Source organism: Letharia lupina (assembly GCF_014066315.1).
Source record: "Letharia lupina isolate WasteWater1 chromosome Unknown contig_12, whole genome shotgun sequence".
In the NCBI taxonomy this organism is placed as follows: domain Eukaryota; kingdom Fungi; phylum Ascomycota; class Lecanoromycetes; order Lecanorales; family Parmeliaceae; genus Letharia; species Letharia lupina.
In genome coordinates, this window is record NW_023502981.1 from 223,176 (window position 1) to 248,171 (window position 24,996).

Consider the following 24,996-nt stretch of genomic DNA (forward strand, 5'->3'; position numbering starts at 1 on the left):
TTATGGCATTCTTACACATTCATACCCCATCTTACATTTTCATCCCCCTCACCAAAAAATGGAGGATGGATTTGTAAGTTGCTATTCCTTAAGGCATGGAAATGTAAGTTCGCATTTCTGAAGATATGAAAATATAAGATATCATCAACCTGTAGATATAGCTGTCTCGATATCTATCTATAAGAATCTTATTATATAGTAAGTAGGTTAGAGTATAGATAGACTGAGAGGTTAAATCGTAATATCTTAATTATTAGAGGTTACTCAATCTTAGAGACTAACGGCTTATCGGCCTAGGGCGGGTCATAGGCTACCCTCCCCCAACCCGCCCCGAAACTCTACCCTAAAACCCCGCCCCTAATTATTCGACGCTGACGCCCCTTCGCGAGAAAAATATCAACAATTTCAGAGTCGGGAATACGCTGATGTTGACAAGGGGTCTTAACTCGTATCTAGTTGGATTTCCAAAGTAGATCCTTAGATGGCGGTTTCAGGTCACTACTGGTATGGCAAGTTATAGAATCATACCCCTATCAATGACAACTTAGAAAATTATACCCCTATCAATGGCAACTTACAAATTCACACCCCTATCAATGGCAACTTACAAATTCATACCCCATTGGATGACGAAAATGTAAGCTGGGGTAACGAATTTATCAGAATCCTCTAGTTTGGGGTATGGATTGTAAGCTGCCCGACTGGAAACCCTTCCCCCTGAACCCAAGCCCTCAATGCGCGCCATGCGTCCCGGTCGACACTGTCTGCAACCTCCTTCCCGACACGCCCCTTGGAACGCTTACACCAGGAAATCTCCACGTGGCGGATACCAGTCACCGCCGTTGCGACCGGGATTCCTCGAACGTGAGATGGATACGCCGGGCGGGAAAGCCTAAGCATGCCGCCTTCGGTAGCAAGTTCCAGGTCCCTTGAGCCTCTCAAGAACGCAATCTTCTGCCGCCAAACATCCGACCGGTGTGCTTGGACTGCGACGCCCCATGACGGCGGACGACGGCTGACACTACGACAAAACCAAAAAAATTCTCTTTTCGTTTTTCTTTGCGGTTTCTAGTAAATCTCTCCAAAATATTCTTTTTAGAATATTCTCAACTCTTCGAGAGGTACTTTTTGAGGCACTCTTTAGGGGCTACTCTTCGAGGTACTCTCCGGGATACTCTCCGGGGTACTCTCATTACGATTAAATATTTTATGAAGTTCTTCGCAAAAAAAAAAAAATTCGCGGGAAGTTCCGTGGAAAGTCCCGTAATTTTTTTTTTTTTTTTTTTGCGAAGAACTTCATAAAATATTCGATCGTAGTGTTAGTTATTATCCGTCGTAAGTACCCGGAAGAGTACCCGGAAAAGTACCCGGAAGAGTACCCGAGAGAGTACCCGAGAGAGTACCCCGGAGAGTACCCCGGAGAGTACCGCGAAGAGTACCCCGGAGAGTACCCCAGAGAGTAGCCCCTAAAGAGTGCCTCAAAAAGTACCTCTCGAAGAGTTGAGAACTAGAAATCGCGAAGAAAAAAACGAAAAGAGAATTTTTTTGGTTTTGTCGTAGTGTCAGCCGTCGTCCGCCGTACCCATGCTTGTGCCAATTTGTTGGCGGGGATTCCAGATCCGGTTTCATCATGTCCTGCACTTGTTTGGACACTGCAGGCGTCGAGTCTTCGAGGCCCCAAGGTGACGCCCACGTTGCGGAATCATGCCACGATTTTGGGCCTGGAGATTTGTGAAGGGATGCTTGAGCGTCTCATCCAACCCCGCCGGGAGGCAGGAAGAATGTATTGGAATGATGAAACATATGACGGCCCTCGGCATACGCTTGCTTACATGTTGTCAGTAGCTGGTACCCTGGCAGCGAAGGCACGGGCGGGATCTCTAGGTGGACTCTGGCTTCCCAGGATCGTTTGAGTCTTGCTATCCGTGTTCCTTGCTTCCTCGGATGTGGATATCGCCGGGTAGAAATATGAGACGCATGATTTCGTTTCGGATCTCTCCTGGTAGCGAGGAGGAAGCCACTGGCTCTCGGCGTCGACGAGTGAGAACTCTCAGTGCCGATCTGAGTGTCTGACTGGCGGCTTTGTACATCGCAATGCTAGGATTGGGATGATTCTGCCTATTCTCCATAGTCTCGTCAGCGGCCTCATCCTGAATTCACGTATGTTGTCGCGGAGAAGTGCTGTTCTGGGAGAGTTTTTCACGGAATTCTGGTCGATGTTGCTAAGTGTTGCTAGAAATCACGATGTAGAAATCACTCGTTGTGTTGTTCGAAAACGTTCTCGATGTAGTTAGCGGAATGCTGATGAGATTCTAGGTAGGAAAGGATAAAATAGAGGAGCTTCTGGGAGTGTCGTGAAGATGTATGTGCAATCCGCACGGGTTGTATAATGGGAGACTTAAGTGACGGTATTAACGGGAGAAACTCGAGCGTATCAAAAATAAGCCCCGAATCAGTTTGCTGATAAAGGTGCCTGTTCTCAAGGGCTGCAAGAACCCAATGTACCGCTCCCTGCGTCATCGAGAAGTCCCTCAAAGCCTCCCAGTCAAATGTTAATGGAGCACTGAAGTGGGTGTGTTTGAGAATCGGAAACATTCATCTGCCAATCTCGTGCTTGTCCGATGGTAGCTATACAGTTCCGCAGAAGCCGAAGACTAGATTTACAGCAGCGTTCGATCTCTATGAAAGTCGCAAAGCACTACACGTATCGTCTCGACGGTCCAGTGTACCCCTCATGCCCTTGATTGTGAGGCTCGAAGTATACTATCAGCCTTCCTCGTCTTCCAGCCCGACTGTCGAGTGTGGACCTTGTTCAACAAGCGTATAAAACATTTCATGGCCCGGCACAATGTCCGACTTGTCGTACATCAGCTCCATCAATCGCTCATCCCGGAAGCGATCTTCTCGACCTCCGCCCCGAGAGCCTTCCAGCCATCCATCTCGATCATGTCCTGAACCTCCTCCTGAACGAGCCTTTTCGCCCGCCAGACCAACTCCCGGATCTCCAGCGACCGGAAGATATCTCCGTTCGTCCTCCCAAGGAACTCCACGGTCTTTGCCACATCATCGGCGTCGAGCTCGAGCGACTTTTCCGCATTCGTAATCTTGAACACCTTCAATCCTTTCCACTGAGTTAGAATAAACTCCAGTTTCGCCCTCCACAGGCACTTCAGTCGACATTCTACCAGAGTACTCCATTGGATTGAATGCGCGAGACTCGGCCCATCCGTGAGCGTAGCCCCATAGCGCACTCGCATTTCCTGGTGAACGCTTTCGCGGACTGCGGGCGTCAGGTCCAGCAAGCCTATTGTCAATCCAACCCTCTTGATCATCGCAAGGTGCTGAGGCTGGAGGGCCTTCAAGCCGCGGAGCGTATTCCAGAGCGGACCCGGCAGCAGGTCGAAGACGTTCGAAGAGTAGAAAGCCGCGTGGCCTTCCGCACAAGCCTGCCTGCACGTGGCCAGGAATTGGAAGCCGGGAGGCTGAAGGACACGTGGCGGCTTCGAGTCCTCATGGCCGCCGCGTCTGTCGACGGTCTTTATCACGCGGTGAACCGCCCCCTGCAGCAGAGAAGCCTTGCGCTCGCGCTTGACCGCACTTTTGGAGTCGAGAATCATTGACCCTTGGACAAAGACAAGCTCCATGATCATGTCTCTGATTTCCGCCGGCAAGGAGAAGTAGCCCACGGGCGGTTGTTTCTTGTAGTCTGCGACGGCGATCGTAGCGAGAATACTCACGACGTGGGTGACGGTGGGATCTTGGGCTATGCTGAAGGGACCTTTGAGAAGGTTTGAATACAACATAGCGATAGAAGGGTATGTTATTTCGGAGGTGAGAGAGTGTCTTCGGATTCTCGAATATTGAAAGGTAAAAGGAAGAAGAAGACACAGGGATTTGAAATGCCTTGTATTGAAGACCGAAACGCTATGGGCGGTGTGATAAGGAAAGTGTGGTGCTAACGTCTAAATGTGGTGCGTTCGACCAATCATTTGTTGATGTGTTCAATAGCCGGCCCGTTGCCACCATGCCAAGTTTCATCAATAGGGCAGCACATCAATCTTGAAACAAGCGTATGGACAACATTTGCCACAAATCAGGTCTACTAATGCTGTGTTGTCTAAGGTAGGACAATGCTAGATTGCTTTCACCGTTATGGCATAAGCTTGCTCAGGCCAAGATAAAATTGTGACAATGAAAGACATAAAAAGCGGACGACGTGAAGGATGTGAATGCAACCTCCTTCGACCATTAACCTTGTCTGTGTTTTAGCTGTTAGAAACTGGACTGTTCGGATAGCACGCCTAAAGACTCGTTCGTACTTACACGATCCACCTGCATCCAGCCGACTCCTTCCGCCCGAATCGGTCACTAGAATTGCTAGTTTCTAATAGTGCTGATCTCACAATTTCCTGACTCGATCATTTACGGTTCGTTATCTTCTTTGCAGGAGTTGATTCGATCAATTTCTTAGAGGCTAGTATCTCGTCTTAAGAAATGTAACGGTGATACGTAGGGAAACACGAAATGCCGAGTGAAGTTCCGGAAGATACTGGTGGTCAGGTCAATGACTGTTGTTGACAATTGTGGCGATGACAAAGTGTGTATGGCGAAGAGGCGGTCGCGCTTGCAGTAGACGTAGGGTTTCACGTGAATAGTGTCGATGGGGCCTCGAAAGAGCAACTATGTCTCATTATCGCAACCGCCGTCTAGAAAAATGGTTGTGCTTCTACTCAAAGATGTCCAAATCAGCTTTGCTCTTCTAGAAATGAACCTGGTGCTACTGTGCACCATGGCTGGTTGGCAGATCGACTGATACCTGAGGCTGGGCAGCTAGTGCCCTATACTCATGGCCGAAGAGGCTCGTTGACACTATCGATCGGTCTTGTCCATGATACGCACAATAGAGCACACTTTCCGTAAATACCTTATACCTCCCACATCATCAGGTTACCACATGTCTTGTACCCCACGTCTTCAAGCTCCTCGGTCTCCACGTTCAATCACGGTCGAAATAGGTCAAGCCAGCAGAACCCCACACAGACACTTTGAACACGTCCACCGCACATCGCAGACCCTTGCACTTTCCAGCCATGAGCGTCAGCACCCAATAGGCTTCTTCTCCTTGCCAGCGGAGATCCGCAATGTGATCATGCGGTTTGTCCTGGTCCCAGACGAGATACAACTTCACGCCCCGGAGCCCGACGGAAATTCTGAAGAGCGCGGACTGCTTCGAGGTGTGATAGGTCGCGTGTACGAACATCTCTCCAGAGGCGAGGATATGAAGTCGTCCTCAACTCTCCAACCTCCTGGTTTTCCAGCTCCTTGCCGCTTGCAAACAGGCTTGCGCAGAGGCTCGAAGAAGGCGTTTTACCTACCGTGGGGTGCGGTCGAAAATATCTGCAGGTGTTTCCTAAGAAATCCATGTGGGACATAGATCAAGGATGCAGATCGGGACGCTGACATTTGGACTGCCAGATCTAACTCTTACAGGCTTCGAAGGCATTGAAAGGCACATGAAACTGCTCATCGGATCTAGACTGCTGGTCAAATCTGGAACAGCGAGCCGAGAACAAGGGAATGCATGGGTCTCGTGCGTGGAACCGCAACTCGAGGACATCTGGGAGCAGACGCTGAGATGTGTGCGAGCACATGCGATAGTAACGAGACTCGTGAAGACTGGAGACGGGGGGGGGGGAAAAAAAAAAAAAAAAAAAAAAAAAGACTCGTTTAGCAAATGAAGCCCATTGGACACAGGCAGTGTGGTTCAAGCCTCGCAAACTGCCTCCATGTATCACATTCGCGGCGATCATAATCGGTAAAACCACGAATAAATTCAGAGCTGATGGTGAAACGCAACAGGGCCCCAACTCGGCTAGATGACTTACCATTTGTTGCGCACCACCCACTCCTTCTCCGGATCTACCGAAGATACGCTGTGAGTCCTCAACAATAGCAACTCAATCGTACCCACAACCACCAAGCTGGAGTTTTTCCCAATACACGTCCTTACTTCCCGTCCCAACAGCGAAGAAGCTAGCTTCCATCTCCTTCAACCTCTCCGCCCCGCTCTCGATCCGTCTCTCTGGAAGGAACTTTTCCGGCTCCGGGAACACGAAAGGGTCACGGTGCATGACCCACGCATTGACGCCGACGATCCTGCCAGCTGGGATATGCTGATTGCAGATCTCGACGCCGCCTGGTGGGACGTGGCGCTCGAGCAGGAGTCCGACGCTGGGGTGGATGCGCCTTGCTTCTTTTATCACGGCTCGTAGGTAGGGACAAATGGGCCGTGAATTCCTTATAGCTGGTCGGATCTCCTAGTTTGCCTTCCCCTTGCGTTTGGTCGATTTCGGCGACTAGACTTGTCCATTGTGGACGTGTTGCGCACGAGGTTGTAGAAGATGGCGTGCAAAGCGATGGCAGTTGTGTCGCTGCCTGCGGAGACATTTGCGGAGGTGTGCACAACGATATCGCGAGTACTGAATCTGGTCGGGTTGGATTCTTTAGCTGCGATCCACTTTGATGGCTGATCCTCCGCTACTTTGCCTTTTTCGGTAGTGGTCAATTCGCCGTTGCGATTTGGTGTACCCCGAGAGTTGATGGCTTTTAGTATAAAGTTTAAGACTTGATTCCAAGATTCCATGGAAAGAATCAGGAAGAGAATGAGAGGGTTGCCGAGCAAGAATTTATGCATATAGGATACTTGACCGCATTGGATGGAGTATCCAAAAATTCCTGCCATTGTTTCCATCATACCGTCCACGTCAATGCCGTGTTCGAGGAAGCCGAGCTTTTCGTCGAAAGTGAGCTCGCCGACAACGTCGAAGGCATGGTATTGGAGCTAGGCCTGGTAGCAGTCTCAGCGTACAATGGAATTCTGTCGAAGACTGAGACGAGTGTACTTACTCCAAGATCAAAACAATTGCCAGCTGTTGCGAATTCGTCAAGTCGCTTTGTGAGTAGACCTGAGCAAGAGTCCACTGCATCCTCCATTTCCAGCAACGAACTCATACTATAAGCGCTGGCAACCAGTCTCATCTGGTCTCGATGATAAGCTTCGTTTCTAGTAGAGAACAGATTCATCTACGGTCTTTTCGGCCATGTTACGGAACTGACGGGACAGAATGCCGCCTAGATTCAAAGATCAGCCTATTCCTGACCACAGCGGCCTATATTTCGCACTTCAATACATACACTTTTCGAGCCACATGTGATTCGTATAGCCTTCGGGTCACCAACGGAATGTGGTTGGGCCCTGTCCGCACCAGAGGCCCATACTGCTGGTGCGATTCGATGTGAGTAAGATGTCCAGACTCTCGGCGAACGTCCCTCAGTCGCCAGAACCCCGTACGGGAGGCGATTGCGGGGCCTGGTATGTGCGACATGGATTTCCCGCAATTGTTACCTAGGAGGTAGCAGAGAAGGAGGCCGACGCAAGTTAAGAGCGAATGTGAGGTTACGAAAGCAGTGAAAGTGCTTAAGACTTCTTCTAAAACATTCTTGAGCCTTTATCTTGGTAGTTAGGCTTTCAGTTGAGACCAAGCGTAGCTATATCCCCCGAGATGGCAGATTGGGACGGACAATCTTGTGTCGAGAAACACATATTTCGGTTGCAGCCTTGTATGTAGACAGACGTCACCGCACAACACCGAGCGGGGAAGAGGGCAGCAGTAGGAGGGCAGCAAGGCCCTGCAGTGTGTACATCAATGATTAACCATACAGCTCAAAACTGTGGCATAAAAGCGCGTGCAACAAGGACAATATTGCCATAGATACGTACCTAAGCCCAAGAGTTACAGACGAATGAATACTAGTTCTTCTCGAGCTTATAAAGTCCGAGAGGCTCAATTCCCAAACATTAATGACGGTTCAGATATTTCACAAGCTAAATGACAGGCTTGCCGCTTATTCTGACAACTTGCCTGATACGTGAAAAATGGTCAGCAGTTTTATGTAGTCCACAAGCCTGGAAATTCACGATTTCGTGGGTTGTAACCGCCAGGTACTGCCACCTACATTGCCTCCTTACTTGACACATCCAAAATTCGGCAGCCCAACGCCTTGTTTGTACAAAGATAATCCATTTCCGATCCCAGTGTTGACGCCTTATCCCGGTTCCATTTTCAAAGAATACTTTACTTTCATTCGACCCGTTGCCGAGCTTCCTTTTTTCCCCAAACTTCATCTGCTCCGCTCTTTCCCTTGGTTTCTGGTACCCACCAGGCAATGAAAGCACCCAGCACCAAGGCCAGCCCTGCAAACACATAGTAGATTCGTCCTTTCTCGCCCATAGCCTTGTTCAGGATTGGAAAGAATTGCGAGACGATGAATGTAGCTAGCCAATTTGCTGCCAGAGCCCAACTCTGGGTTGCGCCCACTGCTTCCGGGCCCACAAGCTCGTTGGCGAGTATGAAAGGGACTGGCCCCAAGCCTACGGCGAAGGAGGCTACAAAAAGGAGCGTGGCGATGGCGGCGAGTATCTTGACGCCTTCGCCAATACCAATCGCTAGCAAGATAGAGCTGGTACCCATACCAGCTATACTCAGAAGGATACAGGTCTTGCGCCCAATCTTGTCAGAAAGAGGCGCGCAGAGAGTGGTGATGACGAGATTCAATGCGGAGATGGCAACTGTGAGCAGGGCGGCCTTCGTGGGTAAAAGGGCGGATAGTAGGCTGACGGAGTACATGACGATACTGTTGATACCTGTCAGCTGCTGCGTGACCATTACGGCAACGACTGCGATGATGGCCGGCCGGTAGCTCGGGTGCATGAAAGCACTGAAGATGCCAACTGTCTCTGATGCAGCGTCAGGATTTTGAGAAGGATGTGAGCCAGCCGGCGCGCTGAGCAGCGATTCCTCTTCCGCTGAGAATCGTTAGCTAGTGATTTTTATAGAGTATGTCATGAGAGATGCACCGATATCTTCTCGACTGCTGTCAATATTCCATGCCTTGACTTCCTCATCCAGGTCCGCTTTTTGCCCTCTCATTTTTCGCAAGATATGCCGCGCATGCTGCGGATTCCTGTTCTCAGCCAGCCACTTTGGACTTTCCGGGACCAGTGACAACGCAAGCAATTGGAAGAGCCCGATGCCCCCGGCGACGGCCAGAATGATTCTCCATAGACCGTCCTTGCTTAAGAAGTACCCCAAGACTTGCGCAATCACGATGCCCATATTAACCATTATCTGCGTCAAAGCTCCAAACAACCCCTTCTCTTTTGGCGGTGCAACCTCCGAGATGTAGATTGGCACGACGACGACTGCTGAGCCTGATGCAACTCCAGAGAGTACTCTTCCAAAGGCTAGGAGACTAATGCTAGGAGCAGCACTCTCGAATACAGGGCCTATGACGAAGAAGATCGTTGTAAGGCGCATGGTGAGCAGTCGTCCAAATTTGTTGCACAATGGGCCCGCGGCGAGAGCTCCGAGAAGTCCGCCGAGGGTATAGATCGAAGAGACGACGGCGAATTGATCAGTGTTCATAGGGATACATTGAGGGAGCTCGGGATGTAGGGCGGCGCTGTTGATGCTCTTCTTTTCGCAGGTGATGACATTCTGAGGAGCATTGAGCTCGGCCTAGGTAGTGTTAGCTGTTGCAGAGCATTGGCCAGGGAAGGATTGATACCAGATGGAAGCCGAACTGAAGGGGCCCAAGAGCAACAACTAGTAAGATATAGGATAAGTAGGCTGTAGTGTCTCTGATCAGAGACCGGTGTAAGGGCTCCCCTTCGCGCGACATCTTGGTACGCGCTGTTGAGGGGGGACGTCGAGAATCACAAAGGTGGTTGTTGTTGTTGTTGTTGTTTACCGCGATTTCGAGATTGATCTTCCATTGAGCAAGCTGTAAATGTTATAGACGTGGAAAAGACGTTGGTTCATTTGGTTATGGAGCGGCGCTTTTCCCGTGGCAACTTTCCCCAACTTTCCCCATGTGCAGTAGGCTACCAGCATCATTTTTCACATTACAAGGTGTGAACTGACCAGCGCAATGTCACTAACGGCATCACCAGCATCAGCGGCTGCTCCGCTAGAACAATCAGGAACTATATACCTGGTACCATCAAAGCTGCTCGATCATTGTCCTGCTGTCGGAAGGCTTGAGTGAACAAGTAATAGCGGGCATGCACGCTCGGAGTGCCTCGAGTGCTTCTACAACCAGGTGAGCCTTTGATCCCACAACCCCCATAGTACAAAAGTTCTAATGGTCTCAAGCTTCATACCATCTTTTTCTCGTCGCTCGGCCGCCATCCCGAACAAGCAAGGCACCAAAGCAATCTACACCGTCAATACACAGACACCCGGGAGCCATGCAAATATTACTGAGATCAGGATCATAGATCTCCTCACCGGGACCTCAAACCTCTTCTCCGACGATCCACGAGATACGGAAGCCAAATGGCTTGGAAAGGGGGACTTGGTGCTTTGGCTGAAGGACGTAGATTTTGGAGCAACAGAATTCTGGATTGCGGACGCAGAAGACGCAGGGCAGAGTTATGTGAATTTAAAAACGTTATCGAAGAGAGCTTCGGTGGGGTCTTCGTATACGCAACCAGCGAATGGCTACTGCGCCGGCAGGATCAGCGCGAAGGCTTCCCATCTCAAGCTGCACAGGCTTCACGGCCAGTACGACGACATAGCAATAGCTGTGACTTGCTCCGCCACATCGAACGGCAGTCTTTACAACCCTGACACAGAAGGATCGACCAGCGAGATGCAAAATGCGATATGGTACACCACGCTTCGAAAGAAGGCGATGAGCAGCAGCACAGCAGAGCTGAAATACATAACCTCTCCAACGAGGTTCGTCAATGCTCTGAGAGGCACAGGTCTGGAGTCACCTCTTCGCTCTCCGTTTGGACATTCGACCGACTTCGATATTTCCACAAGTGGTATTGTCTTTCTTGCAAAAGATGGACCCAGCTGTACAACCCAGCCTGCCAGTTTCAATGTCTACTACACTCCTCTCAAGACTTTTACTGAAATGTCAAGGCCAAGACCTCAGATCATCAACATAAAAGGCTTCGAAGGGCGGAGCTCCAACCCCGTATTCTCTCCAAGCGGTAACTCTGTAGCGTTTCTGAAAAGGCGGGAGCTTGCAGACTCCAATGACAGGAAACGAGTGATCGTGGTTGACAACATCCGTGACTTTCGAGCTCATATGGCCATTGACAACATGCCCACGCAGCAGAGTGAGAAAGACTGGCACTTGTCACCCTACAGTGTAGCTTGGAGTGACGATGGCAAAGAGTTGTATGTCGTTGCGGTGGAGACTGGTATCCGGAGGCTGTTCAAGATTCCTGCCAATCTCTCTTCCATCAAGACCGCGCCAGAACCCATCACAAGCGATAGCACTACGCCGGCGGATGTGCGGCATCTAAGAATGGTGTTCTCTGCGCCAATGGATTTAACGCCAGAGCGCTCTTCTGTGGGCTAGTAAGTCTATCTTACGGCTATTGTACGACCTGATTCCCTCTGCTCTGCTTATGAGATGATGTCTTTTGCTGTTGAAGCAAATTGCTGACATTCCGAGGGCGTGTAACTCCATGGAAACCTTGGAATATGTTGTAAGACTTGCTGAATGTTTACCTGGTCCTGACGTTGCAGGAGCTTAATACCTGAATGCTGATTAAGAAGGGGTCGTACTGTAAAGAGATCGTGGATCTTGGGGTAACAAGCTCCTTGTTCCGTTATATATAAACATGTGCTGTACCTTCACTCTAGTGATGTCGTCGTTGTTGTTGCCGAGACACTATAGATGGCTAGTATCTCGGCGACATAATGGATGGCTAGTGTCAACACCAGTTATATACAAAGGAGCCTTTCGTCACGTCTCTTCCTATCTTGTCTTGCACTCAAGGTGGTCTCAATTTCATTGGACTTCATGAAACTCACGACAAGCTATCACGGTATATGACCTTTCTATGTCAGCTATTGATAGATGCTAATCCCATGAATGCAGCAATGTCACCGTCACAAAGCCCATCCATCCAGCCTCACTTCATCAACTTGAACCAAATCGAGATGTCTATAATCCAATCCATAAAGCAAGAAACCGAAAACCTCGGTGGACCATGGTCGTGCAAGCTGTGTAACACCCAGTTCATCGACATCATGCGGCTTGTAACTCATCTCTTGACATTCTGTGATCGACATCGTTCACTCTCTACATTCTCGAATGTATCTGCAATTCACATTTGTATGCTCTTGGATGACTCTGGGTCCATCAAGACGCTCGAAACGTACATCCGTTTAGCTGGCAACGACACGGATAGCGAGGCTTCTACTCATGGCAGCGACACGGATAGCGAGGCGTCCACCCTTAGCAACGACACAAATAGCGACGCATCTGATCTTGCCGAGCTCTATCATGAGGGAAGCAATGAGCCTGGGAGTGATGGCGAGGGTGGTACTGGGCCTGTGTGGTTTGTCGATAACCAGGAAGAGGAAGGTCTCAGGTCCACGAGCGAGGACGAGGAAAGCACTGAGCTCGTCGATGAAGATTCTACTTCTGAGGCACACGACGAGGATGTGAAGATGAACGACCCAGTCGCAAAGGGTCTTCGACTACAAAAGAAGCAAGAGTTCCCGACTACTCCCCCTGCTCAGCTATCAGCAGAAATGAAGGCAGAGTGGACATTCAAGCACGATCGTAAGTGCTACCCCCATTCTCCCTACCACTGGCAATGACGCAAGACCACGCTCTAACCTCATGATGTGATAGGCGCAAGAGAGATCCGGGAGATCATGAAAACGAACCTCAAGCCCAACAGCAAACACATCGACAGAGATGCCGCATTGGCCGGCTGGAACTCCACCGCCCACCCATTCAGCTGGGAGCCAACTGCCCCCAAGACCGGGGCCTACAAGAGCTACGGCGTCCTTTCAAGCCGGTATGCCACCCCTGATACTGCTCCTCGCGTGGGGCGTGCTGACACACTTCCAAGGGAGAGTAATGATAGAAAAAGGCTTCTCGAATTGACGGAGAAAGCGAGAAGGAAGCCGTGATGGGGAAAACTGGAGATGGTAGCTACCGGGCCGTCTGACGTCTCATGCGGGGCTCTTCAAGGAGCAATCAATGCGATCCGATTCAACCTCTTCCCCTTCTTTCTCCCCCGCCCGCAAGAACCCTAACACCGTTCCCACGAGCGCACGAACAAAGGTCCCACACAGGCCCAAGTTCAGAAATGCAAAGCTTAGCATGTAGTATCACAACACAACCACATCAACAACCCCAGCCCACCCCACCTCACATCTCCCCCAAAAAGCGCACACGACCCCCTTCCCACCCCCACCCTACATCATCACCGTCCCCCCCCCTTTTTCCCAAACACCGTAACCACCAAACACCGTAACCACCAACACCCCCCTCCCCGCCAAGCAGCACACCGTTGCGCTAGCCGCCCACCTCCCACCAGACCATGCCATGCCATCTTCTTCGCATGGCCTTACACGAGGAATGTGACGCAGGCGCCGCGGTTCGAGCTCGAGGGCGACGTGTGGTAGCCCGCGGCGGGGGGAGGGGGCCGGTCCTGTCGCGGGCGGTGGGGACGTCGATGGGTGTGATGGTTTCCGGGAGAGTGAGGAGGGCGGGGGGAGGGGGTGATGTATTTGGGCTTGGAGGTGGAGGTGGAGGTGGAGGAAGGGGACGGGACGGGAGGAGAGGAGAGGAGAGGGGGAGAAAGATGTCAGGTGGTGAGATCGAGGGGGATCATCGGGACGGGATGGGGGTACGATGGTGGAGATGAGGGAGACACAAACGGAGATATTGTTTGATTCTTTTCGTTTGTGGGATGTAGAAGAGAACGCATGGGGACAGAGGAAGACGAGGGAGGATGGGGGGAAAGGGGCTTTTGCGTGGGAAGGGCAGGGGTCCTTTGATTCACTTGTGGGCTCTTTCGCTCGCATGCTGCCATCCAAAAAACTTCGCGTGGCGGCGTCGCTTGTGCAGATCCACGTGGAAGATGCTGATGGCCGACTGAAGCTATCACGATCGCCCGGGTTTCTCAGCTATGAGAGGTTTGGGAACCGTGTGCTTTGCGTGGAGCAGATGCTCGGCTGAAAACTTGGTCCGAGTCAACGATGTATCAGGAAAAGGAGAGCGCTATCTGGCGTGCTGCTAAAGGGGACGGTAATGGTTCAGAGACGCCGTGGAGTCGGATCGGCGACAGATAGATATGATATACGGCCAAATATGTAACGAAAGTCAAATCTGGCTCTTGTAACCTACAGCGGAGCCTTAATGCTCACGTTCCCATCCGTCTTCCCGTCACGCTCGTATTTGTCAAAGGCTGCAGGATCTTCGATAACCGGGATGCCCATTCTTTCCGCTTCGATCTGCCTGATGGGTCCAGTAAACCACTTCCGCGCCCACAAGAACCAGCTACCGAAAGCCCATAGAGCTACAATTCCGACGGCAACAGGTGTGTAATTCAATGTTTGGCTGTTGACAGGATTTAGCTCTGGCAAACAGAACACGATAGTGATAAAGCCAATGTATAGGCAGGCCACAGCGGCTATCGGTCGTGACGCAGCACGCAAGTTGAATGGGCCCTTTTTGAAATTGGCTGGATAGATGAGACCGATCAGGATGGGAAGGCCATATGACAGGTATAGCCCAATGGTGGCGATAGACGTAGCCGCCGAGAACGCAACACTGGAGCCAAGCGAAGGTATGGCAAGTAGGAATGCAAGAAAGGCTGCCAAGCAGATTGTCCTGATGGGTGCCTCAAACCTCGCATCCACTGTAGTAAAGAATGGAGGTAAGCCGCGGTCGCGAGCGAAGCCGAACATCATTCGAGAATTCGAAGTCATGGAGAAAAGCCCAGCGTGCCAAACACACACTATGATGAGGGTCATCAGAGCGATAGCACCTTTGTTCCCGAAAATATCAATCAAGATCTGCGTTACTGGCTGGCCGACTGAACTGTCGACTGTAGTTGCAAAATCTTGGATGCAAAAGAGGAGCGAAATGAGGAGGAAGAAGCCGAAGACTGCCGACACTCCTACGGACATGAGCACTCCGAGCGGTGCATTCCATGCTGCGTTGTTTGTTTCCTCGGACAAGTGGGCGGAAGCGTCGAAACCAGTGATGGTATACTGTGCCATTAAAACACCACATACGGCAACATAAGCAGGTGAGGCTCGCACGCTCCAACCGGGCGACGGGGTCTCTCCTGTTCCATCGTAGAAGGTAGCGAAGACTGCCTTGGCCGACTGGTGGATTGGTGCTTTAGACAATATGGCAATGGCGAAACATGTAACTCCAACCGAGTGGAGAAGGATAGACGTGTTGTTGAGATATCGAAGGAAAGAAACGCCGAAGCTGTTGGTAAGTGCATGCGATATCAGAAGAGCGGCATAGATTCCAATCGTCTTGCCTGCAGTTGCCGTGTAGCTGGTACCTATAGTTGCAGTTGTGGAGATGAGTTCTGCACAGCCGAATGTGATGCCAGTCGTTACCGCAACCTGGCCGAGCAGATTGAACCAGCCTGTGATCCAAGAGTAAAAAGCTGACTTGTCATCTGGGGCTAAGATGGCAGCCCAGAAGTAGGGACCTCCGCTGGTGGGAATGGCAGATACGATCTCCGCCATACCGAGGGCGACGAAGAAGGTGAAAAAGCAGACGACGATCCAACCGACGGACATGACGCCTGGTCCACCTGTAGACAGTCCATACTCGAACAGAGTAGTGATCCCGGTGATGATGCTCTAGATGCCGGTTAGTTGGTTGATCGATCGATTCTACTGACAATGCACCAATGCGACAATCCGTCCAACAAGACCTTCAACGAAGCTTTCGGTGCCTCTTGTCTTGGTTCACAGCATTGTTACTAACAGGAATGTGGGTACAATGTCATGCAGTCGCAGATAGGGTCAGAAAGAGAATAGAAAAGCTAGGATCTTACAATGATGGAGAAGGAGACACCAAAGTTGTGTAGCAGTGACCAATTGCGCTTTAGCTCTTGCTTGTACCCTAGTTCTGCAAGGCGATCCTCATCCTGACCTTTGATGGAGGGTCCTGGATCTAATTCGTTGTCCATACCGTAGTTTAGTAGTATAATATAATCTGTTGGCCTCAAAGCTATCTTAAGCTGCTCAACGCTCGGACAATGTGGAAGTAATGATCTGATGCAGGTTCAAGAGTAGACTGCAGGAGGCCTGGAACACTCTTCGAAATCACTATTGCAATTGCAACAAAGAGAAAGGTCAAACATTGTGATACTGAGGGTATACATTTTGTAGCTGACGATAGCAATGCCGTCGCTATCTCTAAGCCGTTTGATTGCCGTTGAATAATTGTGCCCCGAGAGTCCCACACTAATAATATAGAATCCGGTCAGCTTCCGTTTCCGCCTGGCTTGGCATATCTCTGTGGTAGAGTACTGATAACGGCTTGATTGGTTCGCTTATTTTCACCCCTTAAGGCCTAGTCACATGTTGACCTCCTCATTTTCCAAACTCAATGCCCCCTTCTTCAAAATGGCAGACAGCGAGAACCCACTGCTCAAGGCGCTGCCACCAGAGACAGACTACCTCTCCTACCTCACCATCCTCGAGTACAATCTCACGGCCGAGCAGCTCCCTACTCTACACGACATCCTTCAAGACACCACACTTACTGCCAACATTGGATGGGATCTGGTCCACTTGTTGCTTCCCCTGCTTCCTGCGTCACAACAATGTATACAGGATGTAGCACGCTTGGGCAATCCGAGGGAGGTGGTGTTAAAGGTGACTGAACTCTTGGAAGCATTTGGAGAAGAAGAGGAAGCGGAGGGCGAAGAGGAGAGTGAGGACATTGAGGAATTAGAAAAGCTGAAAGAGCCTGGAGTAAGTGAAGACGATGCACATGAGGATGATGTTCAAGATGGCGAGAATGTGGCCGCAAAATTCACGACTTCTGAAGGGCCGTCTAGGCCTCCATCAAAGGGCGTCAAATTCACAGCTTTACTCGAGATGCTTTCAGTTCTCCACCCGCGCATCAAGACCAAATACCCAAGTCGCTTCCTATCGACATCCTTACAGGCCATTCTACCAGCCTACTCGCAAGTAGCTAGGACTACGGAAGCAACAGAAGCCGTGTTAGGATTCATCAAGGCTCTGTCTGGAACCAGGAGGCCTAAGTTGCCGCCTCGGAAGAGTAGCGTCATGATACCTACACAAGCAACTCCTGTATCTGCGCCTGATCCGGAAGGCCAAGACGAAGCTTTGGGGGTGGACGAGAAAGGTTTGCAGTCTCGACTGTTGCAGTCCTTCCTAACCTACGTTACCGAAGCCTACATGAGTTCAACTGCGCTGGATGAGGATGTCCCGGGTCTGGCCTGGTCTAGCAGATATCAAGAGGAGCTACATCCTGAGAAAATCATTCCGGGACGGCGGACGTACGGTAGTCTGTTCGCGGAGGAAGAGCATCTGCATGAACGAGATACGATCACGGGCCATATCCTGGTAAGTCTTGTGAACTTTGCCGGAGAAGGTCGCTGACGATTGCAGTCACTCGCTCGAGACCTCAAGCTTGGTGCAGAAGAATTGCTCTCGACCATCACAAAGCCAGATGAATTAGACTTGGATGAAGAGCAGGAGCTCCCATCTTCCGCATCTGACGTTCCCTTGTCGAAGACAGGCTCGATATACATCTTGGCAACAATGGCAGCCTCATCCACCCTTTTCGACGCTCCAGCATCTTTGCCATCTTTAAGCCTCGTTCCAGACTTCGCAGGCATACTCGCTAGCTCGCTCGGTGATTCGGCGACTGGCAGTACTGGGGCAGAATCAGAACCACTCATCGATGCAGTCCTCTTCCTAGGTTTCCTCATCATCGGTTCGCAACCAAATGTCGCGGCGGGAGCTGATAATGACCACGTTTTCAACAATGTTCTCCAACGACTTTCTCTGCTTTCCGCAAATATGCCATCTCCTGTTCTACGATACCATGCCCACCTCCTGACATCAACGATACTCCATCTCAATCCTTCAGAAGACTCCCGTCTGGCATTCATACGAGATACGCTGGAGCACTGCCCCTTCGAAAATCTCAAAGCAAGCGCCATCGGCTGGTTGAAGGATGAGATACTTGCGGCTGAGAAAGCTGAACGGAGCAAGGACGAGCCAGATGCAGAGGATTCAATATTCGCAACATCCGCTGCGCTGAACAGCCTTGCACCGTTCATCTTTCCGAACCCGGAGAAGCTTATGGAAGGCCAATCTATTACGGGCAGCTATGCCACGTTTCAGGCACATCAGCCGTTCTATCTCGCTGTCCTCAACCTTCTCTATCTACTCCTCACGTCTACCACCCTATCTAGCCGTCTACAAATGGCCGAAGTAGCGAAGCAGAACGAATTACCCAGGTTTCTGGACTCTCTATTGCAAGCTGCGAAGAAATTTCAGAGTAGCCTCTCAAACGACGAATTGGAGTATGGAGATGAGCAAGGAAGGAACGACGGGTTTTTAGTTATGGAGCTTATGGAGATGGCAGTTGGGCAGGCTCAGCATGCACTTTCGAAAGTTGGAATGAAGGACTTGGAAGCTTGATTGGTGTGTTTCGATAGGTGACGATGGCGTGGATAATCACAGATAGGAGTGAACGTCAAATTTCGAATTGCCTCTGGGATCTTCCCCTTTCCCCTGCGCTCCGAGCATGATTTTTCGGATCCTTTGTAGACATATGCTTTCACATCAGCACGCTCTTCCTCTCGTAGCCCACCCATGTCTTTCATCCGCCCGTTCCCAAGATATCTCGCCTCTGGACAAAGCCCCCTCCCCCCACCCCCACCCCCACACACAAACCCTCCAAGATTGCTGCGCCTGGGCAAAAAAAAATCTGACAAAACGAAATCGACACCTGCAGGATTTGAACCTGTGACGAATCAGTCGTGAAATTTTCCCATGGTGATTCATGGGCGCGACTTACCTGCGCTCACGAATGAAACAGATGTCGAGAATGGAGAAAATTCGAGTCTGTCGCCTTAACCACTCGGCCAAAGTGTCACGGAACGAGTAAAAATGTTCCTATTTCCATATCTCAAGATGTATCTTAACATAAAACAAGGGGAGAAGGGCGTGGAAGTTTGGTAGCGATCATGATTTCATGAACTTCATCCTCGTCAGTCTGAACTCGCATAGAATCATCCATTCATTCACTCATTCGATCGCTCGATCCCCGCCCGCCAACCCTTTTCTTCCATACCATTCCACCCAACTCTCCTCTCCTCTCCTCTCCCACAATCACAACCACAACCACCCAACCCATCCACTCCCGTAACCAAGTCGAGTCGAGTCGCCAAACCAAACCAAACCAAAGCAAACAACAACAACCATTCAACCGAACCCACAACCCCTCACTCCACCTAGCCCTCCCAACGACGCAACCTCCCCCCTCACAGCTCCAAACCCTCCATACACCCACCACACCCATCTCACCGCATCCACCTCCCACCTCCCCACCCCCGAACGCAACAAAATGGCCACCCAACCCGCCCACCCGACCCCGACCCCCACCCCCCTCCGCCCCATCTTCCTAACCCTCCTCCTCGCCTGCCCCGTCCTGCTGCTCCTGCCCCCCCGGAAACTGGACCTGTACACCTTCTGCCTCGCAGGGGCGATGGTCGTATCGGCGGAGGAGCTCGCCTTCGGGTCGGGCGCGCGGGGGAAGATGCCGTGGGGGCGGGCGGAAGGGGAGGGAGGGGAAGAAAAAGGGGAAAGGGGGGAAAGGGGGGAGGGGGTGAAGGGGCTGGCGGGGAGGTTGTGGATGGGGGACGAGAGGCCCGGGTGGCAGGGGCGGCGGCTGGAGCGGGAGAGGGAGGAGTTGGGGCGGGGGAAGGGGTATGGGGATATTATTATGGGGCAGGTCCGGGAGGTGTTTCCGGGGTTTGGGGGGAGGGGGGAGGAGGGGGGGGAGGGGAGGGGAAAGGGAGAGTAGTTGGGGATGGGTGGGCGAAGGGGGAGGGATGCTACTTGCGGCGAGGGGGCTATTGTTTTACTCGCATACCAGGGGAGTCGGGGAGCATTGCGTAGGCGCTGGTCTGGGGACGTTCGTTGTATGTATGTACGCTTTTCTATCTATGCCCCTGGTGTGATGCTGAGTCTATTGAAAATGACAAATGAAGAATGACTGGCAGCTGCCCTCGATATCTTGCCGCTTCTGGTGCCGAAGCCCATGCTGATCGCTTTTGTGAAGGTTGTATGCCACATTCTCTTCTCGACGTTAGGGAAGCACGCCGAACTTTTGGAAAATCAACCATGGGTGTCGCCTGTAATGATGCTGCCGATATGAAAAGATGTTGTCTGAGCAAAGCCATGCTGCAGAGGCTTGCTGCCTGCATGTTTGATATCGCTGGGGATGATTGTCGTCGAAATGAGTTCTCCCCACAATCAACAAAGGGGCTGTTGCCCCACAGCATGGCAATCACCAGGGGTAGTCTTCATCGAGATGAGGAGGGAGCGTCTGATTCTTCATCTGCTCCTCTATCTCCTCCATCGTTGGAGCCTCGACTTTCAGCGACCCATCGGCATGCCTCCCGGTCACTTTCAAGAAACCACCTGAGACAACGTGGAGGACATGACCGTATGCCTGCGTCTCACGTATCTTGCAGCGCTCACTGTTGGATTCCATGTGGGCTGTAAGTGCCGCTGGCGACTTGAATATTCTGAGGCATCTCAAGCAACGATGGTCCGTTCCCTGGTGGAAGCCCGAGGACAAATGCATCTTCAATTGGTCCAGGTCGTTGTAGGTTTGTCTGGCGATTATCAGCTACCGCAAAATGGCAGAAGGAATCAATTAGACCCCCTCAAAACTTACAGGCATTTGGAGAAAGGACAGTGATACGTATCATCCGCGGGATCACGCTCCAGTGCTAAATTGTCCCAATCTGTACGGATCCGGTGTTCTGTACCACATTCCGACGGCAAGATATTCTTACGATAGTCGGGTGTCGTAGGAGCAGTCCACCCTCCTGTCACTGGCGTCGTTTTGGCTCCCGGAAAGAGCTTCGCAGCCCAGGCCTGCTTCCCTGAAGGGACTGCGGTGGAAGGTTCTATTCGTAAAGCTTGCAGACCCTCGATCACACCGCCCTCCGGGACGTTGCTCTTGCTCGTGTCTCCAGAACTGGTGGGTAGCCCGGGCTCGTCATCGTCAAAGGTCGGTCGTTCTGCTCCATTGGACGCAATTGTTGACTCAACATCGCCTAGGTCTAAGTCTTCAGCACGGCTCAAAGCCCGAGCAGTGAGATGGCCGTATGGTATATAGTCGTCCATGAGGTTCAAACGTACACCACCCTCGGAATTATCGACGAAAGATGTACCTCTCTCCGACTGAGGTTGCATCGCGGCGATTTCTGCGCCTATGGTACTGGGCTGGTTAGAGATGGCATCCAAATGCAACGCTGCGGCAGCTCGATATTCTCTGATGATATTCTGGTTGACTTTCTCCGCAATGAAGCCGCGGCGATCGCGGCATCGGTTGTTGTATATGTGATCGATCAAAGCAGAGCCCTTGTCGAAGACAATATGACAAGCTGGGCACTTGACCTCTTGCATTTTGGCGTGGTTCTATTTGTGTCAGTCAATGATGCCCACAGACTGGAACCGAAACCACGAGCTCACCTGCCTCATGTGACGCTCCTTGCCCCTATCACTACGAAAATCCTCGCCACAGATATCACAGCAAATGTGCATGTCGCTTTGGACTTTGTGCTCAAGCAATGCCACGTCATCGGCGCAGTCCACGTTACAGAGGCGGCACCATTCGTGGTCTTCATCCTTGTGTCTTTTCATGTCCGTCTCCTTGGTAAACCCACGGGTGCAATTTTCGTAGGTGCAGGGAACCTTGCTGTCGTGTTTGGCAGATTTGGCAAGCTTGCCCGCGTTCATGGGTGGTGTTGGCTTGGGAGCTTGGGTAGCTGCCGTTGACTTACCGCGAAGATGAGGCGGCGGCATGTCCTGGAGGCTTGTGTTTGAGGCTGGCTGCTGCCTCATAGTTGACGCTTTGGAGGACGAGGCTTCGCCGGCGTACTCATTCCAGCTTTGTTTTGGGATGGATTGTTGCCTCACAGTTGACGCTTTGGAGGACGAGGCTTCGCCAGCGTACTCACTCCACGTGGGATTTGTTTTAACTATAGAAGGGCCACGAACCGTGGAAGGCAAGTTGCCTGAGCGATTGCCAGACCAAGCGGAGCCACTCGTAGCGGAATCGTCAATGCTGTGGACATTGGAAGGCAAATTGCTGCGTGGCTCGGCATGTACAGCCTTCGTGAATTTGCCATTGATGATGGTTGGTTTTTGTTGTTGCTTGTTAGGTTGGCGGAGGTGCGGTGGCTTGCTGGGATCCATGGCGACTAGGATGGTGTTTATCGAAGGAATGATGGGTACAAGAAGGTTGAATGTTATGTTGTTGCAAAAGTGATTGAAGGAGAGTATGGTGATGTGAGGTGATCAAAAGCAAGTGAATAGGTAGACGCCCTAAAGAAGGGACCACAACAAGCGCGGGCCTTCCCCAGGTAAAGGGAGAGCAGGATGACTTCAACCCTAATGCAAGTTGGTTGTAGGTTGAAGAAATCTTTGGTCGAGTGTTGATTTGTTGTGGGAGTGAGTGAGACGGAGCTGCTGGTGGGTAAAGCCTCGAGTGTTCGAAATGAAAGGGTCAAGTCTCTTACGAGTGAGAATTTGACGGCTGAGAAGCAGATTTCTCGCCAGTGACACCTGGCCGTCGAAGAAAAAATGTTCGCAAGTGGAGATGGTTGACAAGATCAAGCCAAGATTTATGGAATCGATGGCCTTGGATGATAATATATGACAAGATGACTCGAAGGTCGAGAAATGGATTCAGGCCGCCAAAGCTGATTTGATGAAAGCGAGATTTGGTAAGGTAGCTCTTGAATTTCAGAAGCACACCAGCTAACAAGTTCAACTGTACAGCTACCTTCCGTCACAGCCATACCAGCTACAGTGCCCAGCCAGAACGATCCCTCCTATCATGGTCAAAGTCCACAAAACCACCATCGCCTCTTCCCTCCCCTTCCGCCTCCCTTCTCGTCTTTGGCTGTTCCCATTCTACTCCTCATCCCCGCCCTACTCTCCGCTTCAAACCTCTCCAACCCCTCTCTCGTCGCCTGCAACACCCTCTCCTGCCTCTCCCACATCGCCAATGGCCGACTCGGATGCGCAATGAACTCCTCCGCCCCTAATGCATTGCCGGATGGCGAATGCACGATCCCGCCTTTCGGTGCGTTCGGCGAAGTCAATGGTTGAGAGGAAGAACGGATGCGTGATGGTGAATCAAGATAAGTCTGTTCGCGAAGGATGTCACGAGGATCAAGGATCTCGGAGATGCGTGTGAGCTGGCGTGGTATTGCTGGAATAGAGATTTCGCTGAGTAGGGTGTCTGGGCTAATTGGACTGGTGGGACTGGTTGGGTTGGATGGAGAGCTGATGCTGGAGGGGGAGCTGATATAGGTGGTGAGAAGGGAAGCCGAGGAGGTGGAGGAAACGCGCTTGGATTGCTTTTGGCCCATTTTCATCAAATTTCGAAGAGCGCCTCAGGTTTTGCATATGGCGTCCTCTTTGCAAAGTCAATGGATTGTGTTGAGCTAGGCTGGTTCGACACTACCTTTTGACACTGTAAACAGTCAATTAAGAAGACTCATCAACCGGTTCATTGAAGGCATATCACTGGCTTTCACAGATGATAGTTGATGGCTTGATGGCGTCCAAACGGAGGCCATTTTGCGTGGTGGAATTTGCTCGTGGTAGACTCGTGGAGGAAGTGAACGAAACGGGAAGGACGATTCATGGTGTCTTCGTGTCCTGGGCTTGGCGTTTCCACCCGGACAGGCATAGTGAAAGCATTGCAATCAGACTGAAACAGTGTCTACGAAGGGAAATGGCTAAGGTAACAGTGGCGAGATTGTGTTGCTTCGAATCACGACAGGGAGGGAAAAAGACGTCGAGTCTTTTACTACTCATTTATATAGATGGATCACGCTTTAGAATATCTCTATTCAGAATCTGGAGAAAGGCAACCTAAAGCTGTAGTCAGTCATCTGTCCAGACATGCCGCTCCCAGAGAAACGATGTACCATTTGCCTCTCAGGGTGATGATAGCCCAGTTGTTCCCGTCCTTGTCTGTCTCTTTCTCGACCTTCGTCGAGAACGAAATAGCACTCATTATCCCGTCTCCAAACTTTTCATTCAATATGGCTTTGTATGCGTATCCGTAATTCTGTACAATTTCGTAGAGGCGGTAGATTAACGGCTCCCTTGGCGGCATGTCCATGACCTGGCCACGGAATGGGTAGCCTGCCAACTGCATCCCAAGCTTGCTCTTGTCCACGCCCAGAATGTCGGCGAGCTTTTCAGCATCTTCGGATGTTGTTTGGGCTTGGCCGTAGAAGATGGCTGCAACAGCTACTTCATTGCGGCCAAGCTGCTTTGCTATGTCTTCGAAGGTGAGGTTCTTGGCGGCTTTTGCTTCGAAAAGAGTAGGGGCTTGGACAGGGAGGCGGTCACGGAGGGAAGACTGTAAGCAATTGGTCAGTGTCTTGGTCAGTGTCTGTTAGTCAACTGGTGACGTTTCACTCGCATCTAGTGTAGCAACTCGAGTACCGCTGGTAGCCATCCTAGCAATGTTCAAAGATACGAGAGATGTGAGACGTCGTTGATGTAATGGGGTCAATTTCGGCAGTGCTCTTGGTGTCGTTTTTAGGAGTGTAGAGGCCATTGAGGCGTGATATAAGAGCAGAAGATGATGCAGGATGTGGTTTCAACGTAGGGTCCGTGAATCATCGGGTAGATGGAGCCCCTCGGAGGGTGGAGGAGATCGTCATGCTTGGCTCAGTACTCTAGCCCCCCCCTTCGAAGACCGCCGCCAGTTCCGCATCTCCGCTATCAACTCTTAAACAACTTACTCTCAGAGATCTCTTGGCAAGTTGCAGAATGATAGTACAAGGGGTATCATTGTTCTGACATGCTGATAGACTGTCGCTGTCAGTGTTGCGGC

General features: G+C 51.2%; 10 protein-coding genes across 10 annotated transcripts; 3 read left to right on the plus strand and 7 right to left on the minus strand.

The window, feature by feature from the left end:
• Positions 1-2,876: 2,876 nt before the first annotated feature.
• HO133_001145 (uncharacterized protein) lies at positions 2,877-3,803 on the minus strand (the record flags this gene model as incomplete). Its single annotated transcript, XM_037292075.1, has 1 exon — positions 2,877-3,803. One exon carries the CDS (start codon positions 3,801-3,803, stop codon positions 2,877-2,879), a length of 927 nt encoding a protein of 308 aa, XP_037151494.1.
• A 2,154-nt stretch (positions 3,804-5,957) lies between these two features.
• On the minus strand, positions 5,958-7,385 carry HO133_001146 (uncharacterized protein; the record flags this gene model as incomplete). The annotated part of the gene is made up of 6 exons (XM_037292076.1): positions 5,958-6,231; positions 6,281-6,304; positions 6,363-6,841; positions 6,907-7,063; positions 7,117-7,131; positions 7,195-7,385. 6 exons carry the CDS (start codon positions 7,383-7,385, stop codon positions 5,958-5,960), a joined length of 1,140 nt encoding a protein of 379 aa, XP_037151495.1.
• A 756-nt stretch (positions 7,386-8,141) lies between these two features.
• HO133_001147 (uncharacterized protein) lies at positions 8,142-9,835 on the minus strand (the record flags this gene model as incomplete). The annotated part of the gene is made up of 4 exons (XM_037292077.1): positions 8,142-8,866; positions 8,918-9,578; positions 9,628-9,752; positions 9,811-9,835. 4 exons carry the CDS (start codon positions 9,833-9,835, stop codon positions 8,142-8,144), a joined length of 1,536 nt encoding a protein of 511 aa, XP_037151496.1.
• A 288-nt stretch (positions 9,836-10,123) lies between these two features.
• HO133_001148 (uncharacterized protein) lies at positions 10,124-11,436 on the plus strand (the record flags this gene model as incomplete). Its single annotated transcript, XM_037292078.1, has 2 exons — positions 10,124-10,161; positions 10,191-11,436. The coding sequence occupies 2 exons, from the start codon at positions 10,124-10,126 to the stop codon at positions 11,434-11,436; spliced, it is 1,284 nt and encodes a 427-aa protein (XP_037151497.1).
• Positions 11,437-11,963: 527 nt separating this feature from the next.
• HO133_001149 (uncharacterized protein) lies at positions 11,964-13,007 on the plus strand (the record flags this gene model as incomplete). Its single annotated transcript, XM_037292079.1, has 2 exons — positions 11,964-12,651; positions 12,724-13,007. 2 exons carry the CDS (start codon positions 11,964-11,966, stop codon positions 13,005-13,007), a joined length of 972 nt encoding a protein of 323 aa, XP_037151498.1.
• Positions 13,008-14,225: 1,218 nt separating this feature from the next.
• On the minus strand, positions 14,226-16,042 carry HO133_001150 (uncharacterized protein; the record flags this gene model as incomplete). Its single annotated transcript, XM_037292080.1, has 2 exons — positions 14,226-15,710; positions 15,908-16,042. The coding sequence occupies 2 exons, from the start codon at positions 16,040-16,042 to the stop codon at positions 14,226-14,228; spliced, it is 1,620 nt and encodes a 539-aa protein (XP_037151499.1).
• Positions 16,043-16,436: 394 nt separating this feature from the next.
• Positions 16,437-18,536, plus strand: HO133_001151 (uncharacterized protein; the record flags this gene model as incomplete). Its single annotated transcript, XM_037292081.1, has 2 exons — positions 16,437-17,450; positions 17,496-18,536. The coding sequence occupies 2 exons, from the start codon at positions 16,437-16,439 to the stop codon at positions 18,534-18,536; spliced, it is 2,055 nt and encodes a 684-aa protein (XP_037151500.1).
• Positions 18,537-20,409: 1,873 nt separating this feature from the next.
• On the minus strand, positions 20,410-22,331 carry HO133_001152 (uncharacterized protein; the record flags this gene model as incomplete). Its single annotated transcript, XM_037292082.1, has 3 exons — positions 20,410-20,740; positions 20,803-21,551; positions 21,606-22,331. 3 exons carry the CDS (start codon positions 22,329-22,331, stop codon positions 20,410-20,412), a joined length of 1,806 nt encoding a protein of 601 aa, XP_037151501.1.
• Positions 22,332-22,941: 610 nt separating this feature from the next.
• On the minus strand, positions 22,942-23,512 carry HO133_001153 (uncharacterized protein; the record flags this gene model as incomplete). The annotated part of the gene is made up of 2 exons (XM_037292083.1): positions 22,942-23,051; positions 23,074-23,512. The coding sequence occupies 2 exons, from the start codon at positions 23,510-23,512 to the stop codon at positions 22,942-22,944; spliced, it is 549 nt and encodes a 182-aa protein (XP_037151502.1).
• A 486-nt stretch (positions 23,513-23,998) lies between these two features.
• On the minus strand, positions 23,999-24,717 carry HO133_001154 (uncharacterized protein; the record flags this gene model as incomplete). The annotated part of the gene is made up of 3 exons (XM_037292084.1): positions 23,999-24,020; positions 24,077-24,516; positions 24,580-24,717. The coding sequence occupies 3 exons, from the start codon at positions 24,715-24,717 to the stop codon at positions 23,999-24,001; spliced, it is 600 nt and encodes a 199-aa protein (XP_037151503.1).
• Between the last annotated feature and the right edge of the window lie 279 nt (positions 24,718-24,996).